This window comes from Sesamum indicum, linkage group LG9 (genome assembly GCF_026168435.1).
Source record: "Sesamum indicum cultivar Baizhima isolate 11 linkage group LG9, ASM2616843v1, whole genome shotgun sequence".
Taxonomy (NCBI): Eukaryota; Viridiplantae; Streptophyta; class Magnoliopsida; order Lamiales; family Pedaliaceae; genus Sesamum; species Sesamum indicum.
In genome coordinates this window covers 2,314,851-2,341,035 of record NC_142665.1, presented here as the reverse complement: position 1 = coordinate 2,341,035, position 26,185 = coordinate 2,314,851, and the positions used below count along the sequence as shown (strand labels likewise).

Sequence of the window (26,185 nt, the reverse complement as noted above, 5' to 3'; positions counted from 1 at the left end):
ATCTGAAATCAATGGGGCGAAGTTGGAAGTTGAAGTAATAGAGATCGAGTGTAAATGCTAAGGTTGATATAGAGTCTCGATCTTTAGGAAGGTTCCTAAGGGTGTTGTCGGCTAGTGGACCCTGTACAGAGAGGAATGGATGGACAGTCCAACCTATATTTTTAATTTTCATACCTATATATTTATATCTACAAATAACTAATTCAAATATATTTTTAATTTTTACATAAAAATTAATAAAGTATTTTTATACAAATAAAATTGATAGAAATTAAAAATGAAAATAAAAACCCAACCAAACGGATCCTAAGCATCTCAAAACATTGCATGTTTAAAGGTCATTAATTATTTGGTTATCTTATTTGCAATCGTTTTCTTGGGAATCTTTGGATTAAATTTTTATATGTTAGAGATCAATTATTTAATTTCACACCTTTTTGAAGTTGGGACTTAGGTAAGATTGGAGAAATTATTATTTTTTTCCTTTCTTTAACTATAAAATAATGCAAACACATCATACGGAGATCGATATAAATTTTTTATTGAATAACAAATCAGTATTATAGAAGAATATATAATTAAAAAGGGTTGAAGTAAGATTGAAAAAAAATTAATATGGTATTTTGAGATTTTTAAATTATTATTTTATTGGTTAGTATGCAGTGTTAAGGTATGAGAGAATTATATATAGATAAAAATTAATAAAAAAAAGATTATAAATTGTTCAAACTTTATAATATAAAAACGAGTAATTGATTAACAATTTAAAAGTTGAGATAAGAAACAGTCAATATTAAAAAGTAAATTTGACTTATGCTACTAATTAATTTATTTTTAATTTTTTTTATAAATTAAGATGAATAATTACACATTTATCTATATTTAAATAAAATAAAAAATAAGTTATGAATAAATATGGTGAAATTTTTGGATAAATATAAAGTCATAGACTTATGTAAAACTAATTATTTTAGAGGAAAAAAGGTAAAAAAAAAATATAATATTGAGAAAATGAAATTGCTTGTGAAAAGGTAACCAACTAATTCGGCCATCTAATAATGTTGAATGATAGATTTTACATTGTTTTCATTTGACACTTGACACAATGCAATGGATGTCTCATTTATTTTGATTGAAATTTATATATTTGTCCTTGAAAGTTTGCTCTCTCATTAGGAAAATTAGGTTGATTGATGCTTTCGATACAAGTCTATTTAGTCTGAATTTTCTACATTTATTTTTAAAATATGTATTTGATTTAGGTCAAGTTTGTTGATCACTTTGAACGTATCCGGTATAGTACTTAGGATCTGATAAAATGGGAGATTGTTAGACTTGCTAGGATGTTCCTAACTAAAACGATTGGATACTTAAATTAGGTGTTGTCAGCGAATCAACGACTTTAAGAATTGGGTCTATTGAGCTGAGTCGCTTGAATCAGTCGAGTCACCAAAATAGAAAATAGGAGGGCACTGATATTTGGTAAAAACTATAATAAACACTCTTTTTTTTGGAGGTATTTACATTATTTTCGCAATAATAACAATATTTCATATCAGATCGCTAGTAAAAAAAATATTTTGAGTCTTATAAACAATATTATAAATGTTTAATGATAAGAAATAAATACAAAAAAATACATTTCCATGCAATTCCAATTCATAATTTGACGAGACGTCATACCAAACTATATTAATTTGACAAAACGAAACATGTGAACTAACTTACGATGAAACTAGCTGTTAATATGCATGACAAGTGTCATTGCCAAAATGAATCTTGTGTTTATGATTTGTTACGGGTCCAAATTTTATCAACTAATCGTTGTGACACATTGTTTCTATGTGTTTATAATAAATAATCTTTTATATTTTGAAATATACTATAAATAAGAGTAAAAAATATATAAATTGGTACATTGAATTAATTAAAAAAAAAGAAAGAGAAAATAATATTTATCAATTAATATAAATTTTAAAAATTTGAATAAATTAATTATTTTATTATGAAGGGTATTTTTTACTTTACAAAAAATTAATATATCGGTGTCATTAACTGTTGTTTGTGAGTGTGGAGGAACTTCTTTTTATATTAATATAGAAGTAGTTTAGTAATCTATTTTAATATTATTTATTTATTTATCATTGATATGTCTTACGATTCTACCGATGTTCTGTTGTGTGAGATATTGTCCATTTTGACTTCACATAAGTTTCATGAATTTGTTCTGAAAAGATGTCTTGTTAGGGAGGGAAGATTTTGGAGTTTATAAGCCACTCAAACTTATTGTTTGCAACTGATGTGGAACGTTTGTTTATATTAATTATAATAAAAATATTAATTAATCATAAATAATCGAACACATGGATTGGAAAATGACATTAATCTTGTAAGAAAAACTTCATCCATTCATGATGATTTGAGAGCAGAATGACAAGTAGAAAGGACACATAGACAAAGACGTTCTGTACGAATAATATTACCACCGCATGTATGCATATAATTGCAACGGAACAATTAACACTCAACCCGATTGATTGTGATTTGGGTGGTTGAAACTAATCTTATTGGTAGGTTTTATCTGGGTCAGGTGGATATGGGCGCGGAAGAAATTTTTGATTCAAATCGTATTTGAACTAATTATTTTATTATATAATAAATATGTAATTTGTGTATAATTAAATGAGAATGGTCATTCATATAATAATTGTAATTATATCTATTATGCAATTAATTTAATTTGATAAAATTTGGTCAAAATAATAATTTTTAGAGGAGCGGGTATTTTATTATAGAAGGTTTTGTATGTTTGTTGATGAAAAGTATGAAAAATAGTGTAGATTATATCATTTTATTATAGCTTAGATTTAATTGTTTGATGTGATTTATTACATGATATTTTTTAGGTATAATTTACTATTTTCATAATATTTATATAGTAATTTGTATTTAGCTCATCACTATTGTTTTTAGTGTCTCCCAAAAGGAAGTTCAACAAATAACTTGTTATTAATTAATGGTTGTGGACAGTCGGTGCATATATAAAGTATGACATAAATTTATGAACACTTGTATAAGTGGTTCATCAATCATGTAGTGCATACTGCACACTCCACCACATTTATTCATGAATTACACCTTTGTAAAATTTTTATTCAAATCAAAGCAAGCGTGATACTATGTGATTGGTTGCTATCTCTAAATTGTACATTAATCGCACAAAAAATATATTGTACTTGTCATATAATTAATTCAGGTCTGGCCCAATCCGATTTGAATTAGAAGTTCTCTCTTGCACTATAGGTAAGACGGAATGGAAAAACCGATTATGAGGGACACTATTTTCGAGTCATAATGAACATTACGATATCCCTTATGTAGCGGAACTATTAATTATCTCTTGCAGCTTTGGGAGGAGGAATCTACATTATCTATACTATATATAATTGAAGGAGATATATGTCAAATTTAATATTTGATTTAATTTATTAACTTTCCATCCACCCACTCTTCTAACTTTCCGTTCCTCCACTATCTTTTGATAGTTACTTCTTTTTCTTTATGCATCTTTTCTTGACATAATTTTTTTATAAGTTTAACATTAATATTATTATATATACACTTTATTAAATAATAAATATTTTATTTAAATAATATTATAAAATTTGCACACAGGTGTGCCACAAATTACTAGTAATATAATTAAAGTTGATGAATTAATGTCTTAATTATTTTGGTATGTTAATTTTAATATTTAGTTTAATTTATTTATTAACTTTCCACCCTCCCATCTAATTTTTCATTCCCCCATTATCTTTCAGTAATTATTCTTTTTTTCTTTTAATTCTTATTCATTTTCTCACCATTTTTTAAATATTGATTTATTATTTTGTATATACTTGATCAAATAATATAATTTTATGATTATTTTATTTTATATTATAGTTATAAAAGTTGTACACATATACAATGTGTGACAAATTATTGGTGTTAATAAAGTGACCCATATCTTGGCTGCAAACGTAGTCTATGACTTTAGACATTGTTTTGAAACTCTGATAACTTATTGTGTAATTTGAGAAAATGGAATGACTCAAAACTACGACTATTCATGTTGAATATTAATATTTAATAAAAAATATTATAATAATCATATTCTAATTAATAATATTAAATAAATTAAATTTAACTAATATCTATTATTATAATGGAAACGACATGTAACCCATAATTTTTTTAAGATTATAAAATCTTAATTTCATCAATTAAAGTAAACTTTATTAGCAAATTGCAGTCCTTTAGATGGGCATAATTTTTTATTAATGAAAATTAGGTTCGTTTGCATAAAATTGCAAAAATTTAAACCCAAATTGGTGAAAATATTTCCCAATAACTTTTTTTTGTTAAATAAAAAAAAAAGAATTGAAAAGGAAGTTAAACAAGTGATCCAAGAGAGGGGCAGCCCACGTCCCACAGAAGTTAGCAGTAAGGTCCAAACTCCAAATAAACTGCATCCAACATACGGTTTGAAGACTCCAATGCCGGAATCCCCGCCAACAAAAACCCTAAACCCTCCAATGGACCACCAGGATTCTTCCGACCCTCCTGTCCCTTCGGAAGACCCTTCTCCTTCTTCCCTTGTCGACACCAACTTAGCCGAGAAACGGAAGCGAGAGCCAGAACCGGACCCGGAAATCTCGTCCGACCCGGCACCGCCGCCGCAGCACCCTCTGTGGAAGACGAGCCTCTGCTCGTACTTCCGGAGGACTGGGGGTTCATGCAGCCACGGGGAGTCGTGCCGGTACGCCCACGGCGAGGCGGAGCTCCGGCCACGACCGGACCACACTTGGGACCCCACTTCAGAGCGGGCCAAGAAGATGGCAAGGACTGAGGAGAAGGAAAAGGTAGAGGAGGCGGAGGATGGTGGTATAATGATGACGGATGCATTGGACGTGGAGGGAGAGGAGCCTTCTTCTGGTTTGTCTAAATGCTTCGTGAATTTACCCATGAAGTGGAGTTCGGATAATTTGAGGAACTTTCTCAGCGAACAGGCGAGTGCTTTTGGCGTAAATTGAGTCGTTCAATTTAATTACTGGTTCTTTATAATGTTACATAAGCTGATTTAGATGGGTTCTGTTGCACATTTTCAACTGCTCTATGGCATATTGAGCATATGCATACACATTGTTGTTCATCGAAGTGACTTTTTGAGTTTTTCATCATTTGTTTTTTATTATATGGTTGAGTTGATTCGTGGTGATGTGTGGTATATCTTGTGATCTGACAAAGAATGTTTTAGTACAGGGCTTACTCTTTAAATCAGCTAAGAAAAAGAAAGGCATGATCGTCGGATTTGTTAATTTTGAAAATGCGGAACAAGTCAAGATTGCTGTGAAGGTACACTTGAAGATGCACTTGGGAACTTTTAAGAATTATGAAATTTGCTTCTCATCTTCGAAATCTTACAGGAGCTGGATGGGAAATCTGTTGGCAATAACAGAACTTTAAAGGTTGCAGATGTTATTCCAAGGCCATTCGAGAAGAATAATAAACCCACTCATAAAAGTGAAAATCCATCCCTAGATGGTGATCATATGAATATGACTGAGGCTACCAACAATGATGAGGCTGATGGCGATGGTAGTTTAGTTCCCAGTGGTTCGGTTGTAAAGTGTAAAAGTGTCCGTGATGTGGTGACTCCTCTTGCTCACATGACCTATTCTGATCAGCTAGATCACAAGAAAAACTCTCTGGCGCAAACTCTCAAAAGATTAGTTAGTCAAATGATACTCAGTATTTTGTGTTACAAGAAAATGTTCTTATTTGGTTTCGTAAGTTCTGAACCATTATGTGTTCTGCAGTATAATAATTGACATTCTGGAATGTTTTTGTTATTTGTAGACTCGCAACGCACGCAAGGCTTGTCCAAATGGCGTTTCACTTCCGGAATGGATTCTCAATTCTAGAGAAATAGGTTATGTTCTGACTGTGCCTAAGAAGTTGAAAAGGGGAAATTGCACTTTTAGTCCCACACAATAGGATGTGTTGCATTTTTGGTCCCATAATTTACGGGCTTGGCACATTTAGTCCCATAGGATAATATTGTAGCATTTTTGGTCCCATACGATAAAAATTTGGCACATTTGGTCCCATATGATAAAAATTTGGCACATTTGGTCCCATATGATAAAAATTATGACGTATTTGGTCCCATAGGATATAAAGTAAACAACTTTATATCCTATGAGACCAAATGTGCCACAACTTTATATACTATGGGATCAAATGTGCTACAATTTTATTCTATGAGACCAATACAATATTTTTTCTATGGGACTAAATGTGCTAAGCCCGTAAATTGTGGGATTAAAAGTGTAACACACCCTATCGTATGGGACCAAAAATGCAATTTCCCAGTTGAAAATGATGTGCATAAAATTTTCAGTTTGCCTATAGCATTGGATATCTGTAGAAGTAATAGAATTATATTGTAAGGTATGATTCATATTATGTTTTGATGTCATCTTTCATTATATTAAACTCCTACCTCAGCCTTTCTGATTTTGTCAGGATGATCAGAGTAGGGTACTTAAGTAGTTCTTTTGACCTTCAGGTGGTCTTCCATGCAAGTTGGAGGGTATAATTGAATCACCTCTTGTTAATGGATACCGTAACAAGTGTGAATTCTCTGTTGGATGTTCCTTGCAAGGCAAACATACAGTGGGTTTTCTACTTGGGAATTTCAGGTGATCTGCAATTAATAAGCTATTACAATTGTGTTAACTGTGTTTCTTTTGCACTGAATCTTTTTTGGACAATTTGTACAGGGAGGGTGTTACTGCTGTGCAGGAACCTTTAGACTGCCCAAATGTGTCAAGAATTGCTTGCAGATACGCCACTGTCTTTCAAGAATTTCTGCTGCATTCTCTCTTCCCTGTATGGAACAGATTGAACAATACTGGATTCTGGCGTCAACTTACGGTATGTTTCATATACAAATACTGCAAAAATTGAGTGTAAGTAGTTCATTTTGTTATTTGGTCCATGAATTACTGAATATTGTGATTGCACTGTTCAAATGCTATTAGATAGAAAGAATGGGTACTTCTTTCGGTGACTGTTTGTTTGCGATGTTTTTATCTAGGTTCGTGAAGGAAGGAGACCTTGCACAATGACTGAGGTTGAAAAACCAGAGACTAGTATTGCAGAGGTCATGCTTATAGTTCAGGTTCATGCCCTATTGCCTGCTTTTTGAATTTCATGCTTCCAAGAGCTATAATCCTTTTATTAACTGCATTTTATAGAAGTTATATATGATTATATAAGTAGAGCAAACTTTATTCAGTCTAGTTTTGGTCGCTTATGTCAAAAATATGCATAGTGTTTGGATTTGTAGTTTGAGTGTTTTATTTTGTGTTCTGGAGATAGAGAGAGAAAAATAGAGATGAATAAGTGTGTGTTTAAAATAGATGATATGTTTGAATTTGTGTTTTGAGGTAATTTAAAATATTTTAAAATAAGTAGTGTAGGTTTGATGTTGGGATTTGGGATACAAAAATCACTATTCATTGTCAAATCATATCTTTTTTTATATATAAATATGTATGTATATAAATATTGTATGTTTAATGTTGTATCTTTTGGAGACAAAAATCACTGTTTATTGTCAAATCATGTCTCTTTTATATTATATATATAGGAATATATATATATATATTAGTATATAGAAAGTTGAAAAATGAAAAAGCACACAGATAAGGTGTAAAAACACAAAAACAAACATTGAGTGTGTTTTATCTTGTCTTGGAAAAAGCGAAAACATAAAACCAAACAAAGCCATGGAGTTTGGACTACAAATCCTTAAACATGGAAAGCTTTTGACTGGTTGGTTAGTTAATCTGTTGTCTTCTTACGTATATCTTTTTGTATCATGCAGGTGTGCACAAAGGATTTTGATGATGGACAGATAAAAGATGAAATTGAACGTTTAGCTCGAGAATTTTCTGTGGGATCAACTGTGGAATCTCCTCCTTTGCCTCTAACAGCACTTGTAATTCAGGTAAGAGTCAGAAGGCCAAGGTTATATCGTTAATTGTATAATAATTAACTTTGCGTTTCTTTATTTCATCTTCTTGCGATTTGTTGCTTGGTTTAAGAATTTTACAAGGATTCCTAATAGGTTGTATTTAAGTTATAGAGACAACCATACAAATCATGGACTTGATTCAATAATGTGTTTATGTACTCAACAAATTTGATAAGCTAGTCATCTCTAATTCATTTTCTTACCTGGTGTGCATACTCTGAATAATATGTTTTGTGGCGCATTTTTGCTCTGCTGATGTTTGGCTCAATACAACCATAATATGTGGAGTTTTATTGACTATGTTCATACTTTTAATTCAATACAAGTATTTTATCATATTCCTCTATGGCATCTTCTAGGATCATACGGGAATATCAAATGCTGCGCCACCTGATGCTCCGTTGCGTTATGTTTTCATCAATAAAGGAGGTGATTGTGGATTGGAGTTGGCTAATGATGTTGCGGAACCTAGAATTCATGATTACATAAGCAATCTTCGTTTCTCTATATCTCCATCAGCCTTCTTTCAGGTGAAATCACATGATAAGTTTCCATTCTTTAGGTCCTCTTTCCACGCAATTGCTTTAAACTCCACCCTCTCTCCGGGAAAGGAAAGGAAAGGAATAAGTGAAGAAAGAGGAGAAAAAAGGTCTACCTTGAAATAAATCAACTTAATTTGTTCCCAAAATCTGGCAGGTTAACACACTTGCTGCTGAGAAGTTGTATTCACTTTCTGGGGACTGGGCTGGCCTTGGTCCTGACACTTTACTCTTTGATGTTTGCTGTGGGACTGGGACAATTGGCCTAACTTTAGCGCATCGTGTTGGTATGGTAATGCTTAACAATCCATTTTAAGCATATCTTAATTCTTCTTCCTTCTGTATGCTTAACAATCCATTTTAAGCATATCTTAATCCTTCTTCCTTCTGTATAGACTGGTATGAACAAAAATTGGATCATTTATGAAATAGAATGGGCAGCAAATTATAATTGGAAGGAATATATTGAGTAGCTGATAAGATCATCAGATGGAATCTTTTATTCCCCCCCACCCACGCCACCCATGCTTCAATTTGAATAAGTGATCTTGAATTCCAATCTCTTTAGGTTGTTGGCATTGAAATGAATGCTTCAGCAGTTTCAGATGCGCAAAGAAATGCAGAAATTAATGGCATCAAAAACTGCAGATTTGTCTGTGGAAAGGTAAACTTGACATTCTATCAAAGCCAGTTCAAGGAAAAAAATGAATAAGTATCAGGGTCCTTATCTATTCTGTCTTTCCTTTTCTTTTGCTAGGAAAACATTTTTTATCATATATTTTAGTAATTTGTGTTTTACTAACTCCATTTTGTGTTTCAATTTGTCTTGATGAATTATTAGGCTGAGGATGTTATTGGGTCATTGATGAAAGAATACCTATCTTTACCTCACAAACAAGATGAATCCAGTGAAATGTCAGAAAATAAAGAGTCCGAAGTGGTTTCTGTTGACAGAAGTATCAGCTCTGCTGACTCTGTGACCAGAATTGAAGACAACTTAATTGTTGAACATGAGAATGGCAGTAGTGCGGGTAAATGTTCAAAAGATGAAGCCCAGTTGCAGAAGCATGGCACCTTGGAAAGTATTACCCCAGTTCAGCAATTTAAAAATGTTGTCGCTATAGTAGATCCTCCACGAGTTGGACTTCATCCCACTGTAAGTGATGTCGAAGCATTCCTATACGGCATTCCTATACGCTGATGCGATAGTTTCTGTTTTACCATTTCCTTCTCTGAAGCCTCAGTTTTCCAGTTGGTCATAGAGTTCAGTATGAAATAATTGAGTGGGGATTCATTTATACGTGTGCATCTCTTGGCCATTAAACAATTCTTGCATGCTTTTTGTCCACCTCATGGTCCTTATACTTTCTTATGAACCTCATAGGAATGAACCTATCTAGTGTGGGGATGTGTTGCTGATTCATCTACTGTGAATTCCAGTTGCTAACATTATCCGGAGCACATTCTTCTCCCTATATATGTTGTGGGTCGGATAACATTTCTGCAAAATATGTGCTTGCATGGCGAACAATTCATAATCTAATTTCCTTAAGTAACATCTAAGCGATGGTCTTTGGACCACATCTGATCATTTTATTGTTTCCTTCATTGGATTCTAGCCGTTTTTCTTGACTAACAGTAACTATTCAAAATATATGTTTTCTGTATGCAGGTAATCAAGGTTCTGCGGACACAATCTCGTCTAAGGAGGCTTGTGTAAGTTGTCCTTTGGTGATATAATATCTATTTTCAGGATTGGGGTTTGTTTGCTTTGAATTATGATTTGATTCCTTTCTCCTTATTCAGCTACATATCCTGTAATCCTGAAAGTCTGGTGGCAAATGCTATTGAGCTCTGCACACCATCGCTCGATAAAACTGAGAAAGGAACTAACAAGAACAACAGGGGATGGAAGAACATGAGTTCTGCTGGTCTTGCTCGTCATAGAGCTAAGTCTATGCCCAACTCAGAGCCGTTTAAGCCTGTCAAAGCCATGGCTGTTGATCTTTTTCCCCATACACCACACTGTGAACTAGTGATGCTTCTGGAGAGGTGAATATGGCTGATGAGTCGGTAAACCAACAATCCTTGCTATTTCCCGTTCCTTGCGTGCATATTTAAGTGCAGTGGAGAATGGTTTATGAGGTTTTTTCGGCTGATTTATTCTTTGCATGAATTCAGCTAATCCTTTCAGCTCTACTTATTTAAGTAACTCCCAGGAAATTTGTTTTATACTCGTAGTTATTTCCTCTTTTTTTGGGGGTTTATTGATGAATTAGTTAATGTTTTTGCACAGCCGACACACGGGCAAATTGTTATCCATATGCTCTTTCCTCCTTTTTATAATTAATTATGAGTAGATATCATGCATTCATAAAGTAATGATGCATCATGAGATAGAAATCAATAGTTACGAATAGACACACACGGACGCGGTTAATTGGAAGCTGAGTCAGAAAACGGAAAAACAACCTTTATTTTCCAGGAAATTACAAAAGAGATTGTGGAGCAATCTGCATCTCTGAAGAAAAGCAAGAGCAAAAGGCTCCTCCTTTTTTAGTTTTCTTTCACCTCTTTTGGTAGAGGAGCATATCATTATCAGGCATTAATAAATAGCAAACAACTTTATGGTTAGATGGATGGTTGGATAGAGATAGATAGACGAGTCTGGGCCCTTCCGTCCCTCTTTTAATTATTTGAATTTCAGAGTTTGAGCACTGAATCCAATGAAGGATGTGTTGCAAAATTATTGGTTAAAAATAATAAAGTTAGGAGAGAGGAGCAATTGTTGATGCCTATCTTTTTTATATGAAGCCCACTTTGTTGTTTTTTCTTGAAATGACGTGGATGATATGGTGATTGACTTTTTTGTGTCAAAAGTTGTATTGACTATCACTAGTGCTGCAACTTAAAATCTGACGTTGACATACTTAGTGCTGCCCCTTAAATTGCTGTTTTGGGTTATGTTTGTAAACTACTTAACATAACTATTTCTTCTTTTCAGGAAAAAGAAAAAAACAGTGTAGAGTTTTTTTTACTGAAAATAAGTTAAAAAAATGTTTTTATTTTACAGATTTTGCCTTTTACATGGATCGAATTGAGCTAATTTAAGCCATATAAGTAGACTTTTATCAATTTTTACAACAAACCATTTTCTCAAACATTGGATGGGCCAGTTTCCATTTTTGTATTGTAAAACAAATAAAGGTGGATAATGGAAATTTGATCCAAGTGGTGATCATGAAAAGGCCAATGATTGCCATATGTAATAGAAATGATGATAAAACAATAGTTTATTATAAAGGGTTGATGAATGTAGGTATAGTAATACAGATGAATTGATGTGGTGTTTGAGATGGTGATAATTTCGAGAAGTAGGTAGAGACCACATCCATTTGATGAATGAATGAGAATGCAAATTAGTTATGTCGTCTTGGAAGTAGATATTATAATGTGCACCCTTCTTCTTCAAAATCATTATATCTCTACATCTATATATAAATTGATCATTAATTCCATGAGATGACTGCTTCTGCTTCTGGTTCAGAGGCCTACTTTAACTTTGATGTATATATATATATATATATATTTATACATTTATGTATATATAAATACATATAATTTTCTTCTAAACTAATATATGTATATAATATAATCTATGTGCTTTCTTTATATTCTCAATGGTCCACATAATGCTTCGTATTCAAATAAAATTGTTTTAGGTATATTCTCCCCCCCTTCTCTCTCTCTCTCTATATATATAAAGCAATTGTGTTGAGGATGTGGTGGAGATCGAAAGGGCGTCTTGAATTATTCCACCCTACCTAAAACTTTTTATAAAGTATTTATACTGTATATAAAGTAAGAGCATCCTTTTGGTCTCTTACTTAATTTTGATATGTCAATTTTTATTTTTTAATATTTAATTAATTTTCTTCTTTTTTCCTTAACTTTTTATTTTTATATCTTTTCGTAACTTTCCATTCTCTCTTTTCTCAACTTGCAGATCTCTTCTCTCATTTTTTATTATTTTCTCATTTTTTGTACTTTTTAATATTCTATTAATCTAATTAATATATTTTTGAAATAATATTTTTTTTAAATTTTAATTAATTACGCACATACATGTGAACGTGTCATGTATAGTCGTATATATTAAAAAAAGTGAAAGACAAGTGGAGTGATGAATGAAGATATGTATATATGCAATTAGAGTGCATGGGCGCATTGTGAATATATAGATATAAGTAGGTAGGTGGCGGACGTTGAAATTGATGCTATCCATTATATTATATTATGGCGCTCAACACATGCAAGGAATTTTATGGATGTGAATTTGTAGCCTACTTTAAATAATAATGTCTTGTTTATTTTGTCTGATTTAAAAAATATTGATGTATTGAGCTCACATTATGAGTTGAATATGTTTATCTGAGCTCAACTTCGACTTATCAAAGAATTAGAATTAAAAATTTGATTGAGGGAGCTCGATACCTTTTTAACACCTCTAGTTAGACATACTTATAAGTGTATTTTACCAACATATATATTGTATAGGAAGAAGTGCGATGCAACAACCGCATAGAAGCATTTCCTTGTTAAGAATTTGAAATTCTTAAATCTAAATCCATCGATCCAAACACACTATAAATAAATTTAAAGATATGTACGTACCCAATGATCAAATATGAGATCTCTTATAAAAGAAATCTTGTGTACGAATAACGGAGTTCTCCATTCTTATAATTTTATGTTGTTAATACATAAGTAGGGGATTTAGACACTTGCCAATTATTCTAATCTTTGTATTTTTGTGATGTAGGCTGACTTGATTTCACCTAAATAAGGAAATTCTCTGAGAAGTTAATTTCAGAATCAAATTCTAGTGCCAAAAAGAAATCTAGGCTAATAATTTAAGATTTTTTACTGTGTTGTGTTAGAGTCTGTTAAAAAATATTACATATTATTTTTTATAACAATTTGAATTTTTAAATAATCTATTCAAGTATTAGAAATTATCAAATTAAAAGTTTCTTGAAATAAATAAAAAAAAAAGAATTTCACGTACTTTGTGAAGAAAAAAATACTATGTTCTATAAGAAGAGGTATTTATATATAAGAAACCAGAAACATTGAAATGATATGAGTAATTAAGTATTATGAATACGCATGATTTTGATGGCTATTTGCACTCTATGATGCCACATAAGAGGTCATGTCTTTTTTTTTTTGTCCCATTCATTGTAGCTTTTATGATAAATACCTTTTATTTTTATTTTAAACTTAAAATAAGTGTATAATTATTTTATTTTTGTCCAATAAATGACTTAACAACATCATTTAATTTATTTTTATATCTAGTACTACCTTTTTTTATTATCAACTATTTTTCATATTTCTTATCAGCCATTCGTTTTTATGTTGTAAAATTTAAATTATATTTCTAATTTTAAAAAAAATATAATTCTCTTGATACTATAACAAAAAATATTGAATTGATCAAAAATACAATTGAACTAAGAAAAATAGTATATTTATTATTTAATTTATTTGATTCAATCAGATAATTTTGGGATAAACTGTGGAGCGAGGCATGGCGGTGGGCCAGCCGCAGGCAATCAGTGAGGAGTGAAGTAAGAGGTCGCACTAACTATGGGAGTGGCCGAGTGGGAATTGAAAGCAGCAGGCAGCAGAGCCTCGCACTCCGCTCTCCACTCACAGTCTTGCGTTGCCAAGTTTTCCTGCACACCATTAATGTGAGAATGTAAATTTATATGATTACCAACCACTATTTAACTTCATTCATTCTCTTACAGTAAAACTTACTGCTATTATTCTCACTCCAACAACCTCCCAACTCCCGACCCATCTCAGCATATCGATCAAGATTCTCTCTTCCAACCCTCCGCATCTCCATTTCAGGTGGGACTGTAGAATTTTGTAGGAATGAGCACTGAAGAGAATGGGATGATCATCTCTCAGCCGCATCATGGGACTACACAAGCTGTTTGTCCTATTCCGAATGTAAACATTTGCTGGTTTCTGCTTCCCTCTCTCTTTCTTTCTGCCTGAAAGCTGGAAAAGATAGAAAAGAGTTTGTTCATAATTCAAGATCCGATCTTTTCGTCTTGTTGTGCTTACCTGCAGGAGATTCTGACAATTTTGCGTCGAATTCTGTTGATTATCTTGAATTCTTGATGCTGGGTTCAGTTTTTTGACTTGTATGTCAGATTTTGTGTTTGTTCTGCTGTAATTTGCTTTTAATTCCAATAATTCTTATGTAGAGAAGAGTTTGTTTTCCGTTTGATTGGTTTACAACTTTACTCTGTATCTGCACTCAATCCCTTTGAATGCACATGCTGGGTTCTGGTCCCTAAGCTTTTTATTTGATTTCAGCTTCATCACTTATTGGTGGAATATGATTTTTTGATTCTGAATTGTTAAGTTTCATTGAGTGTTATGGTTTCTATTACGATGTCAGGCAATCAAGAAACTTATAACTTTGTTTTAAGAAAATAAAAAAGAAGACGGATCAACAGAATTGCGTCGGCTTAAATTGCTAGTATTGTCTCGATAGCTAATTATATTTCTGTCACAATTTGGCTTTACCTGCTGATAAAACTATGGTTTTTGAGAAATTTAGCTACTATCTCAATTCGCTGCACCATTGTGAGCATTTTTGGATTGCTTCGAACCGATTGACGTAATTTGTTGAGTATCATTTTCAGTAAGCAGTTGAGAGAAACCTCTTTCCCTTTCTGTATTCTTAATGTGTATTTTCATAACCAAGTCCATTTTGTAATCTATGGAACATCTTGGCATCTGCTTGATTTACTACCGGTGAAAGAGAATAACTAATCAAGCTTTCATGCTCTTCTCAGCTGGAAAATTCCTCAGGGATGAACGAAGAAACATCACAGGGCAAACAGTGGAGAAAACCAAATCTTTTCTTGGAGATACCTAGCAGATCATTGGAGGTGACTCCTCAAGAGTTCATGGAGATAAAGATGCCTCCCACACCAACTCCGACCCCCAAACGGGTGAACTTTGTTTTAACACGAAGCCCTTCTGATTCAAGACTACATGGATCTTCCGGACCCTCCTCGACCAAAGGGAAATCATCCATCAGGAGCATACTGCCATGGTTAAGCTTCAAGAACCGGAGTTCTAATTCAGAGGTCGAGAAGGCTGCCAATATCGACTCAGGTTGTTCAACGATGGTTCCACAAGATAAACTATCAATTTCCCGGTCATGGTCGTTGTCAAAAATTTTCACACCTAGAATTAAGAGGACATCATCCTTGCCTGTAACTCCATTTGCAAATTCAAATCCAGATGCTGCTCATAGTGGAAGTATAAACAGCCATCTCGCACTTGATGTAAGCTCTTTGAGATTTCTTTACTTCAGTCTCATGGTAGCCAGTGATCCGAGAAGAAAACTTTGTTTTGTACAACACTATCTTGAGGCATACTTGCCTAGTAAGTGGGATGGAAGTTTATTATGTAAAAACAAATCCTGCCTTGGCTGCTTGATTATGTGATAGGAAAAAGAAAGGGGAAAAAGAGAAGCAAAACTCTATACTAGGAGACTAACAGTTAACTGATTCTTGTAGACAAGCGAAGGTTGGCGCATATCCCGCTCGCTTTCTGTACCTGTTATCAACAGAGAAAAGGGCATCCAGAAAATGAATTCTTTCTTCCGTGTGATTCCCTCAACTCCCAGAGTGAATGATCAGGACTCTGAAGTATCAACTGCTCCAGCAGAAAAAGATGATGGTAATTATTATTGTTTTTCTGATAGAGATTAGACTTCAACTGGAATCTTGAGTACTAAACGCATGCTACTTGTAGTTTGTATAGACACAATGCAGGATATTTGTTATTCCCTGCCTCAAGTTTCAATAACATTGATCCATTCTGTTTTATCATTTCTATTCAGAATAAGAGTCTAAATGCTAGAACTTTGGCAGATCATAATTTTATCCAAAATGTGTCTGCTCTTAGAATTATCCTTACTGGAATGTCTTTATTTGTTTAGATTGAAAAATATGTATTCTTTTTTTCTGGGTGGTTGTGTGGGGAAGTCCCCTATTTTGGTGAGTCGTGCGTGACTGTGATATTCTATAAATTTTGATGAGGTATGCATCTGAAACTTGCCTGGATTCCCAGAAAACAATGAAGCGAATGGTGAAGATATACCTGAAGACGAAGCCGTTTGCCGGATTTGCTTTGTTGAACTATGTGAAGGTGGAGAGACTCTTAAGATGGAATGTAGCTGCAAAGGTGAACTTGCTTTGGCTCATCAAGAATGTGCCGTTAAATGGTTTGCCATTAAAGGTAACAAGACATGTGATGTTTGCAAGCAAGAAGTTACAAATCTGCCGGTCACACTTCTACGTATTCAGAGCTCTATAAATCGCAATACTGCAACAAGTAGCATTGAGCAGATGGAATTCAATGGATACAGGCAAGTGAACTAGTGCAAATTTGGCATTGAAGTTATGCATCAGAGAATCTCCATGAGGATCATAAACCTACATAACCTTAATCTAACACAATTTTGCATAGGGATAATGACATAGACACCTCTTGAAGTTTGGGGCATATCATAAAAAAAGTCTCTCGATTTTAAATCTTATTGGACTTGTGTTTTACACTCCCATTCATTCCCCCTTAAAGAGAGTTCACTAGAGGAAATCTATATTATTGGCTGAGGCTTTTGACCCTTTGGTACAGGGTTTGGCAGGACTTGCCGATTCTTGTCATTGTTGGTATGCTTGCCTACTTCTGTTTTCTCGAGCAGCTATTGGTAAGATTGACTGAGATTTGTTTGAATTGTGATCAAACAGATGATTCTAGACTCATGTTTTAATCTGCATGCAGGCTAGAAAAATGGATAGCAGCGCAATTGCCATATCAATTCCGTTTTCTTGTGTACTTGGCCTGCTCTCATCTGTCACCTCTTCAGCTATGGGTATGTCGTAATTTTAGCTCCAAAAGCATCAAATATGTCTACTGTAAGTAGCTTAAATGCCTAATCATATAGTCCCTGTTCAAATTCACAACTTTTCAGATGCTTCCTTTTCTAACTTCATATGCTCAATATTCTCTGCCTAGGGTGCTAACATCTTTTCAATTTTCAGTGAAGAGAAGATTTGTTTGGGTGTATGCATCAATCCAATTCGCTATCGTGGTTATCTTTGCTCATATCTTCTACAACTTGGTAAGAAACTGTTTTCGTGTCTTCATTAGCTTTAGTGAAGTGGAATGTATCAGTTCATGGTCTACTTCTGTCCCCCCACCCCCAATAACTAAGGGATACTTTCTGTTGTTGCCTAATGAATCAAGAAAATTAGTCTGTAGCTAAAAAAATTCTTTTCATCTAATTGATCATGGTTTTTGTACTTGAATATGATTTGTCGCTCTCTTTATACTGTACACTAATTAAATGCCAAGTATAACTGACTTGTATTTGGGTGCGGCTGAACCCTATCTGAGCTCAGTAGGCATTATATCTCGACTTATTTCTTACATGGGATGCCATAAATTTTTGCTTTAACTTTCTTATCTTCAATATTTGTAGGTCCACGTGCAAGCATTCGTTTCGATCCTGCTGTCCACATTTGCGGGATTTGGAATTGCGATGAGCGGAACATCAATTCTTCTAGAGGTCTTGAGGTGGAGAGAACGAGGCCGTCCTGTCACAAATGAGAATGAGATGAGTAACAACACAAGGCCAAATCCTAGTCAAGCACCTCCACCAAGTCTAATAGCAACACCATCGCACAGCAGTCCCAGGCCTCAACGAGACGATGTGGAAAATCCAGAAACTTCCAGTGGAAGTTAATGCAAAGAAATTGGTCTGTTACAAATTGATGAAGCTGAAAAAAGTGAAGGTTTCTTGCATTCCGAATGCAAAAATAGCAGATACTTGCAATATCTTTGCCTATTGTTTTATCTCATACTTTGTCCGAAGAAATGGCAGCCCATTATCAATGGGGCGGGCAGTGGTACACACGTATCAGGCATGTGCCATAGCTCAGGAACGACGATCGGTGATCAAGTACACGAATGGAGTAATCGGGATCATACCCCAGGGGGGTTTGAATTGAACTGATCAGGGCAAGTCTTTTGGGCAAATTTATGCAAGTCTCTGCCTTCTTGCAACCAAAGATTGTTGATCAGCATGGAGTATTACTAGCTTGGATTTTTCGAGGTCATTTTGGTTGTTTGGAAAGGGTGCTGAATTAGCATGGAGAGTGAGTGATTGTGTGAACAAACAGTTATTGAATGGAAAACATGAATCTTTTGGGATTGAAAACCCTTTTGAAACATGAATCCAACTGAAGATGGTTGAACAACGACATCATGAATCCAAAGGAAGATGGTTGAACAACATCATTCCAGGCCATCACAACAATACTAGTTTTTTTTGTCTGTAAGACATGCATGATCCACTACCGACTTTGTCTACTCCTGCTTCATCACAACAAAAATAGGATATCCAGTAACATGCTTCAACTGTTTGGTTAGGATACTTGATATCATTACAACCTCCATCACCTTACTTTATCCAACCACTTATAAAATCTCTCAACTTAGCTGTCTGCTCATCAAAAACTCTATTTAGGACACCACGCTTTGCAAGCAATCCATACATTCATTGCTTACTATTTTTGTGCTCAAAATCAATCAACTTTTGCTGCCAGATACCACATTTGCTCATCTTATTACAGTAACGCAATCATCAACACAAGCATATTACAAGGATAAGGGGATTACCTTTTTCCACAATTGCATTCTCAACCCTCTTAAATAACTCTCCCTCTGTCTCCTCATTACTCAAGCCAACATCATTAGGGTACAGTGTGTTCTCCAAAAAATAAAAAATAAAAAATTGTAAAAAAATCGGATGTAGGGCATTTTTGTCCGATCACCTCAAAAAATATATGAAAAGTTAACGGATACTGATAGAATGAGCTAATTATTAAACGACCGTTAAAATCAGATAGTATTAGTAATTTTTCAAACAACGATGGGGTATTCGTAATTATGTCAAACTTGAGGGGAAGTTATTATAATCTACCCTTAAATACAAGGAAAACAAAAATTTGACAGAGTCAAATTGTGTAATTAAAAGATTTACCATCTTTAACCATTGGATAATTTGCTTATACTAGGGTTAGCAATTTGGGTGGAAACTCATGGTCCCAATACAATCCACCTAGTTTTGGGCTGAGTTGGGTTTAAAAATTTTTAATTTGGGTTCAATATAATTTTGTTTAAATAAATTTAAATAGATTATGAGTCCTAATGGGTTTTTCATAGTTTAATTCTCTATTAGTTTATCAAAAGTAATTTTAGTATTATAATAGAATTGATGAAAGATATTAATATAAAGTATAATTATGAGTTCACTATGACTATGAGTCCTATATGGGTTGGTGATGGGCTTTAAGTGGGTTGATGATGAATTTTAAGTGAATTGGTGATGTATATGGGTCGGTGATGAGTTTTTAAGTTTATTACAAGAGTTAATTATACTATATATTACTACTACTTTTACATTTCTAACTTTTCACATTTTTATGGGAAATAAATTTTCAAAATTTATTTAGTAAATTATTATTTTTTAAACTAATGAGAAACAAATTAAAGAAAAGTGAAGAGTAATATAAAATAGTCAAAACTTGCAATTCATCTGTGACCATTTAAATTATTATTTTTTAAATAAACTGACAGTATACAATTATATTATAAATTTCAATAAACATATATCAATATCTAATAACACTACAAAAAATGCAACATTTACCATGGTTAAATAAAAAATAATCATTGACCTTGGTCATGCAATGGTTGTTGGTCGTAGAATCTACGAGGGTGGCTAAAACATTTGCTATGGCTAAAAAGCATGACAAATATTTTTACCAAAGCACTTAGCCATAGCAAATAACTTTTTTTTGGTGGAGAATTTATATTTTCGCATAAGTTTTATTTAACCGTATTCAATAAAAATTATTTACTATGAATTTTAGTCCATAACTATTAAAATTGCAGCCAATAGTAATTCTTTTTCTAATGTAATAATTTATAATGAACTAGCATGTACTATCATGGAGAAATTAATTGCACAACTATTTATCTCATGATTTGTTTAAAAAAAAACAGTATTTTTTTAATACGTTACAAACTTTTTATTTTATATTTAACAAATGAATCCTTAATGTAACATGATTACTTTTCATAAATAATAAATAATACAAATTTAATTATATTATATCATCTTACAAGTTGTATTAAAAATATTGTCATCTTATTATTATTATATGAACTTTTAAATTTTATAAAATTTAATAAAAAATAAGTGTTATCGATCCAACCCGGTTGACCCATTTACAACCAATTAATTTTCAACCAGTTTGGTTCCAATCCAAACCCCACTCAACCCCCATTTGCCACCCCTAGGCTTATATCTAATTAAACTCTAATAGTCATTCAATACTTTTACAATTAAATTAAAGTATTTTATTTAGCATTACGATAATTGAATGAAAACCTTTATTAGTTATTAGCATAAAATTTATAAATTGTCGTGAGAATTAAAGTTATAAATTGTAACTTTTATCACAACGTAATTTTGATATAGCTAATCAATAAAAAAAAATACCTTTCTACTGGAAACGCAAATTTGATATATAGTGAATTGCAGGAAGAAAGGAATGTTAAAATCATGGAGAATTAAGTTAGAGTGTGAATAAATGTTTGTTTGTTAGTCCAAAGTCGAAGGTACCTGCGAGTTGTGCAGAAGTAGGCAAGTCGTACATTTATGATGCATGTAAAGGACCAAGCTGTTGAGTGTGAGCCCTACATCTTCATTAATACTCCACATCAACATGCATTACCCACCAATCACAACTACTATCCCAATCAAACCTGCACCTTCTTTTTCTACATCTGTTTCCGCAGTTTAAAGGCACATTAATTTATTTTGGGCAAATGCTATATTTGATCCCTTAAATTTTTATTTTTATTTTAATTTAGTTCTTCTGACTATTTTTCGGCGAAAATGTGGCTACATTTTGACTCTTTTGGAAGGTAAATTGATCAATAAGATTGATTTTATCACGCTAATCCCTAAAATTTGATAATTTGACAAATTTAAGGGACTAAAGTGATAAAATTAAATTTAAATTGATAATTTTACCCTCCAAAAAGTCAAATTTCGATCATATTTTTGTCGGAAATTGGTCAGGGGGACCAAATTGAAAAAATTAGGGATGCTGAAATCAAGAAATGAATTTGAAGGACTAAAGTGATTCTAAAAGAAAACTTAAGGGATCGTATATAGCATTTACCATTTATTATTTAGGCTTTATTTCTTTCACTATTTTCATTTTTATCAAGCATATATCCAATTACCTTGCACAATATTCTTGTAAGTGTCTATCTGTTTAATTCATTTATTCTGTGATTTGCCTGTATAGTTACCTAATTATTTGTAATGTTCTTATCGTATTTGAAATATTGATAAATGTGTATATATAATGTTTATAATTCTTAAATGTGTTTGTATAAGATAAAATTAACATATTTTATATTTTTGTGCAGGGAATAATTGAAATAATAAATAAATAAATTAATCATCTAGGAACAATCTTATAGGGTTCTCTTTTTTCCTTCACGAGATGTTCCCAAATTTGTTGGACTCCAGGAATTCCCACTTGCAATTCATAGCTACTGTTGGCCTATAAAAATTTTGGGCACAATAACATTTGGATATTGTACTTGATTTGGGTCAAAATCTATGCGATTTTTTTAGTCGGATAAATTAGTCCTTCAAACGGTTCGAGATTGCTACTTTTCTCAAACTGATGTAAGGGTCCTGAGAAAAGAGAAATAGATCGTTAGGCTTGTTGGGTAGCCCCCAGCCTAAGAACCTCCGATGCTTAAGTCAGTGTTTGGTTTTAAAATCGTGAAAGTAGGTTGTTGGCGAACTAACAAGCCTGAGCGACCAAAAGAAAAGAGTAGTAGAAAGGGTGTACCATAAATGCACTGACTATGGAGTATTTATAATGCAAGTCTTAGTAGAAAGGGTGTACCATAAATGCACTGACTATGGAATACTTATAACGCAAGACTAAGGGTCTTGTTGGTCCAATAAGCGTCTTTCGCGTGTTTCGGGTTGCCAGGGTCGGGCCAACTTGACCAAAAACGCGCAGTTCTTCCAGGTAAAATAGTAATTTTGGTGCTTTTCAAGGGCAAAATAGTTTTTTCCAAACAAAATTAGGTTTTTACCCATCAGTACTTTTCATTAAATAAATCAATCTCATATGTGATTTCGAGAGACCTTACATCATTATGCCAATTCTTTGGGTTGAACTTATAATTAGCGTAAAATAAACTTTACTAGGATCGTTATGTTTTAGATTTATTTTCTATAACTTAAATGATCATACAAGTAGAACAATCTTTTGAGATTTGTTACCACCATTTTCCTTCAGGGTAATTATATTTACACCTCTTGATATATAATTTATTTATATAAATACGTTTTATTTTTTGTGTAATTACAAGAACTATTCTTGAAAAATAAAATAGGGCTAGTTTGTATAAGGTTGTTGATATTTTTTTAGAGGGGGGTGTACATATAATTTTTCAAAAAATAGAAATAGTTTGTGAAAAATGATGTCAACAATTCTAATGAATACATGCGTATAACTTTTTAAAAGGTATGTTGATTGAACGATTTGTGTAAATAAACCATAAATTAGAGAGCTGGGATGTAATTATCCCTTTTCTTTTTTCACATTGACAAACATTTCCCATTTTTGTATTTTTGTCTTGCATCATTAGGGGAAACAAAATTATGCCATACATACAAATTTAGCTATAATCTTATATATATATATAAACACATACATTAAGAGAGAAAAAATCGCAAAAACAGTTATTGTTTTCTATCCATAAATGCTATAATTTCGTAATAATGCTTTATCACATTTACTCACTTTAACCATAGCTATCTATACTACTAATTAAGTCGGAGGGACATATGGTAATTATAATACGTATGGACTAAAATATCTTCAAATATACTTAATTTCCATCATATGTTACATTAATTTTCTGTCAATGATTATTTATTCATTCAAATTTCATGTTAATTCATTTTACTACTTTTGATTAATTATTCAATTTATTTCATTTTATTTGTTAAACAAAATTAAATTAAAAGTTCAAATTACATTAGTGTATCATGTGTGCTTTGATTACTAGTATACATTATATTAACATAACTATGATTTGAAAAACATTACTGAAAACATTTTGATCAACAAAATATAATAATTATTGAACAAAAAACAAAATCAAACATTCTTTAAAATTTTTGGTAGCTTTTCAGTCAAAAACTCAACGACATGGCTTTGAGTTCACACGGACATTCCTAAAGAGGGTATCAGTATAATTTATAAACGCGGATATAATCATAATGTTTTGAAAGATCTAAGTTTAATTAATCCATCATAAGTATTTATTAACTAGAGAGTTGAGCAGAGTAATGGCCCTGATCCCATGAAATGGTTACAAACTTAGAATGCAGATCAGAGAGAAGGTCCACAATCATCAGAACTGCAGAGTTGAACATTGACAGAAACAACAATTGTAGCTAAAATCCAAACTCAGAATTTAGTGCAAAAGGGAAATACAATCAGCAATAACAAGTGTGGTTATTAAATATTCAATCAGTATAAACGCATGAATCAATTATTAGAACAAAATCCAAGAATTAAATGTACGAGAATTATTGCTCTACTTGTAGCACAATGAAGCAACAGAATCCTTATTGATGCGCAGTAAGGAATCAAGCAGATCAACTCACCTCCACTGTTCCACCAAAATCTAACAATGGATCTAAGAGAACAGTAACCAAATAACAAATCAACCACTCTGTCGGTAGTACTCTAGTATAATAGTATAATTTTTTCGTCTTTTGCCATATATACTTGTGCTTCTACAGAAACTCTCTCCTGGCGGCGGACCCATACTGCGCACGGCGGATATTCTGCTGCCTCTTCTTGTACACCAGCGCGCCGAGCCCCACAATGCACGCTGCGGAGATCACTCCAATCGCAACACCAGCCTTTTTCCCTCCGCTCATTCCGCCGGAGGAGTCACCCTTAGCGTCCAAATCACCAGCATTTGACTGATCCTCGTGGCGGAAATCTCCAACCACAACCGGAGCAGGCGCGGGAGTCGGAATATTTTTCTGCTCGTAGGGAACATCGTCGTCATCATCCCCAGGGAATGGGACAGGAGAGGGGGGGTTAGGAGCGAGATCTGAGGGAGGAGGGGCGGGAGGAGAAACGGGGAAGGCAGGGGAAGGCGAGGGAGGCAGGGAAATGTCTCCAGGCGATGGAGAGGGGGAAGATTGGGGCGAATCCTGGGAGAAAATGGGATGTGGGAAGAGGAGGAGAGCGAAGAAAAGGGTGAGGGGAAGTGTATGAATAAGAGAAGCCATTGTTGGGGGGGAAGAGTTGAGTGAGAGAGATGAGGGTGATAATTAAATGGGGAGAAGAGAAGATGAGTTGGAAGACTTGGGATTGGAGAGAGTATATGAATTTGACAAGTTAGAAGAAGTGAAGAAGAGTTGAGATTTCTTTTCTTTTTTAAAAAGAATGATGGAAGTTTAAAAGGCGGTGAATTCTGTGTGTGGGTGTGTGAGAGAACGTGGTGTTGGGGGTGGCTGGCTCAGGGTATTTCTTTATTAATTATATTGTTTGAATTTTGAGAGTTGCTTAAAATACAAGGAAAGGGGTAATCCAATTGGGTTAATTATTTTTTTTATTAAAAAAATTATATAAATATAACGAATCGCGATGCAATTCGCGACTCAACTTTAAAAAGTATTGTTTTTAAGAAAATTCTTCGTATCGTGGATCTTATCCACGACTTCTTTTTTATTTTTTGTTTAATTTATAAAATTAAAATTAAACAAAAAATAAAAAGGAGCCAGTGTTCCAATCCACGACTTGAAGTCGTGGATCTGATCCATGACACGGTCAATTTGTTTTAAAAAAAGAAATACTTTTTAAAGTTGAGTCGCGGATGTTATATTTTAATTAAAGTATATTTATATAATTTTTTAATAATAAAAAAATAATTAACCCTAATCCAATTGGCGGTGAATGAAGGGTAACTAACTATTTGGAGATGTTGCATATAATTAGAACAATAATATTCATTACATCATATTTTGTAATGAATTGAAATTAGAACAACAACAATACCACCCAATATATAAGTTTAGATACAAATACTTTATATAATTAATAATTATATGAGAAGAGTGAGAGTGGATGAGTAAATTGGAAGAAATTGAGCATTGCAATTAATCTTACCCCAAACTTGTCTCTTTCAATTGCAACTCCTCTAATCAAACGCGTCGAGTTGGTCAAGCACTCTATTACTTAAACACTACATGAATAGATCCCCCATAAGTCTTTTATAATTTAATTGATTTTGCAAATAGGCCCTCACATCCCCTCCAAATTAAATT

The 26,185-nt window shown here is 33.1% G+C and overlaps 3 protein-coding genes across 6 annotated transcripts; 2 read left to right on the top strand and 1 right to left on the bottom strand.

Annotated features, from left to right (window-relative positions):
* The first annotated feature begins 4,451 nt into the window (after window positions 1-4,451).
* LOC105170305 (zinc finger (CCCH-type) family protein) lies at window positions 4,452-10,920 on the top strand. Its single transcript, XM_011091006.3, has 14 exons — window positions 4,452-5,051; window positions 5,305-5,397; window positions 5,469-5,774; window positions 5,902-5,974; window positions 6,614-6,746; window positions 6,828-6,981; window positions 7,145-7,228; window positions 7,937-8,059; window positions 8,446-8,616; window positions 8,783-8,917; window positions 9,194-9,289; window positions 9,467-9,781; window positions 10,298-10,341; window positions 10,432-10,920. Exons 1-14 carry the CDS (start codon window positions 4,539-4,541, stop codon window positions 10,679-10,681), a joined length of 2,490 nt encoding a protein of 829 aa, XP_011089308.1. The 5' UTR covers window positions 4,452-4,538; the 3' UTR covers window positions 10,682-10,920.
* A 3,314-nt stretch (window positions 10,921-14,234) lies between these two features.
* LOC105170304 (uncharacterized) lies at window positions 14,235-18,957 on the top strand. 4 transcript variants are annotated; one of them, XM_011091002.3, is made up of 9 exons: window positions 14,235-14,381; window positions 14,548-14,649; window positions 15,507-16,004; window positions 16,239-16,401; window positions 16,795-17,092; window positions 17,362-17,434; window positions 17,509-17,599; window positions 17,769-17,848; window positions 18,209-18,957. In XM_011091002.3, the coding sequence occupies exons 2-9, from the start codon at window positions 14,572-14,574 to the stop codon at window positions 18,470-18,472; spliced, it is 1,545 nt and encodes a 514-aa protein (XP_011089304.1). In that variant the 5' UTR covers window positions 14,235-14,381; window positions 14,548-14,571; the 3' UTR covers window positions 18,473-18,957. The 4 variants fall into 4 exon arrangements, with proteins under 4 accessions (XP_011089304.1, XP_011089303.1, XP_088740873.1 ...); XM_011091001.3 differs by having other exon boundaries at window positions 14,236-14,381; window positions 14,500-14,649; XM_088884747.1 differs by lacking the exon at window positions 14,548-14,649 and having other exon boundaries at window positions 14,239-14,381.
* Window positions 18,958-24,332: 5,375 nt separating this feature from the next.
* Window positions 24,333-25,337, bottom strand: LOC105170303 (proline-rich family protein). The gene has a single exon (XM_011091000.3). The coding sequence runs from the start codon at window positions 25,145-25,147 to the stop codon at window positions 24,641-24,643; it is 507 nt and encodes a 168-aa protein (XP_011089302.1). The 5' UTR covers window positions 25,148-25,337; the 3' UTR covers window positions 24,333-24,640.
* Window positions 25,338-26,185: the final 848 nt, after the last annotated feature.

Bases quoted from the DNA above. Each gene is read 5' to 3' on its own strand.
- LOC105170304 (XM_011091002.3), top strand. From the start codon at position 14,572: ATGAGCACTGAAGAGAATGGGATGATCATCTCTCAGCCGCATCATGGG. The intron at 16,005-16,238 runs GTAAGCTCTTTG...TGATTCTTGTAG, and splicing joins ACAGCCATCTCGCACTTGAT to ACAAGCGAAGGTTGGCGCAT. The intron at 17,600-17,768 runs GTATGTCGTAAT...TTCAATTTTCAG, and splicing joins TGTCACCTCTTCAGCTATGG to TGAAGAGAAGATTTGTTTGG.
- LOC105170303 (XM_011091000.3), bottom strand. From the start codon at position 25,147: ATGGCTTCTCTTATTCATACACTTCCCCTCACCCTTTTCTTCGCTCTC.
- LOC105170305 (XM_011091006.3), top strand. From the start codon at position 4,539: ATGCCGGAATCCCCGCCAACAAAAACCCTAAACCCTCCAATGGACCAC. The intron at 5,052-5,304 runs GCGAGTGCTTTT...GTTTTAGTACAG, and splicing joins GGAACTTTCTCAGCGAACAG to GGCTTACTCTTTAAATCAGC. The intron at 9,290-9,466 runs GTAAACTTGACA...ATGAATTATTAG, and splicing joins GCAGATTTGTCTGTGGAAAG to GCTGAGGATGTTATTGGGTC.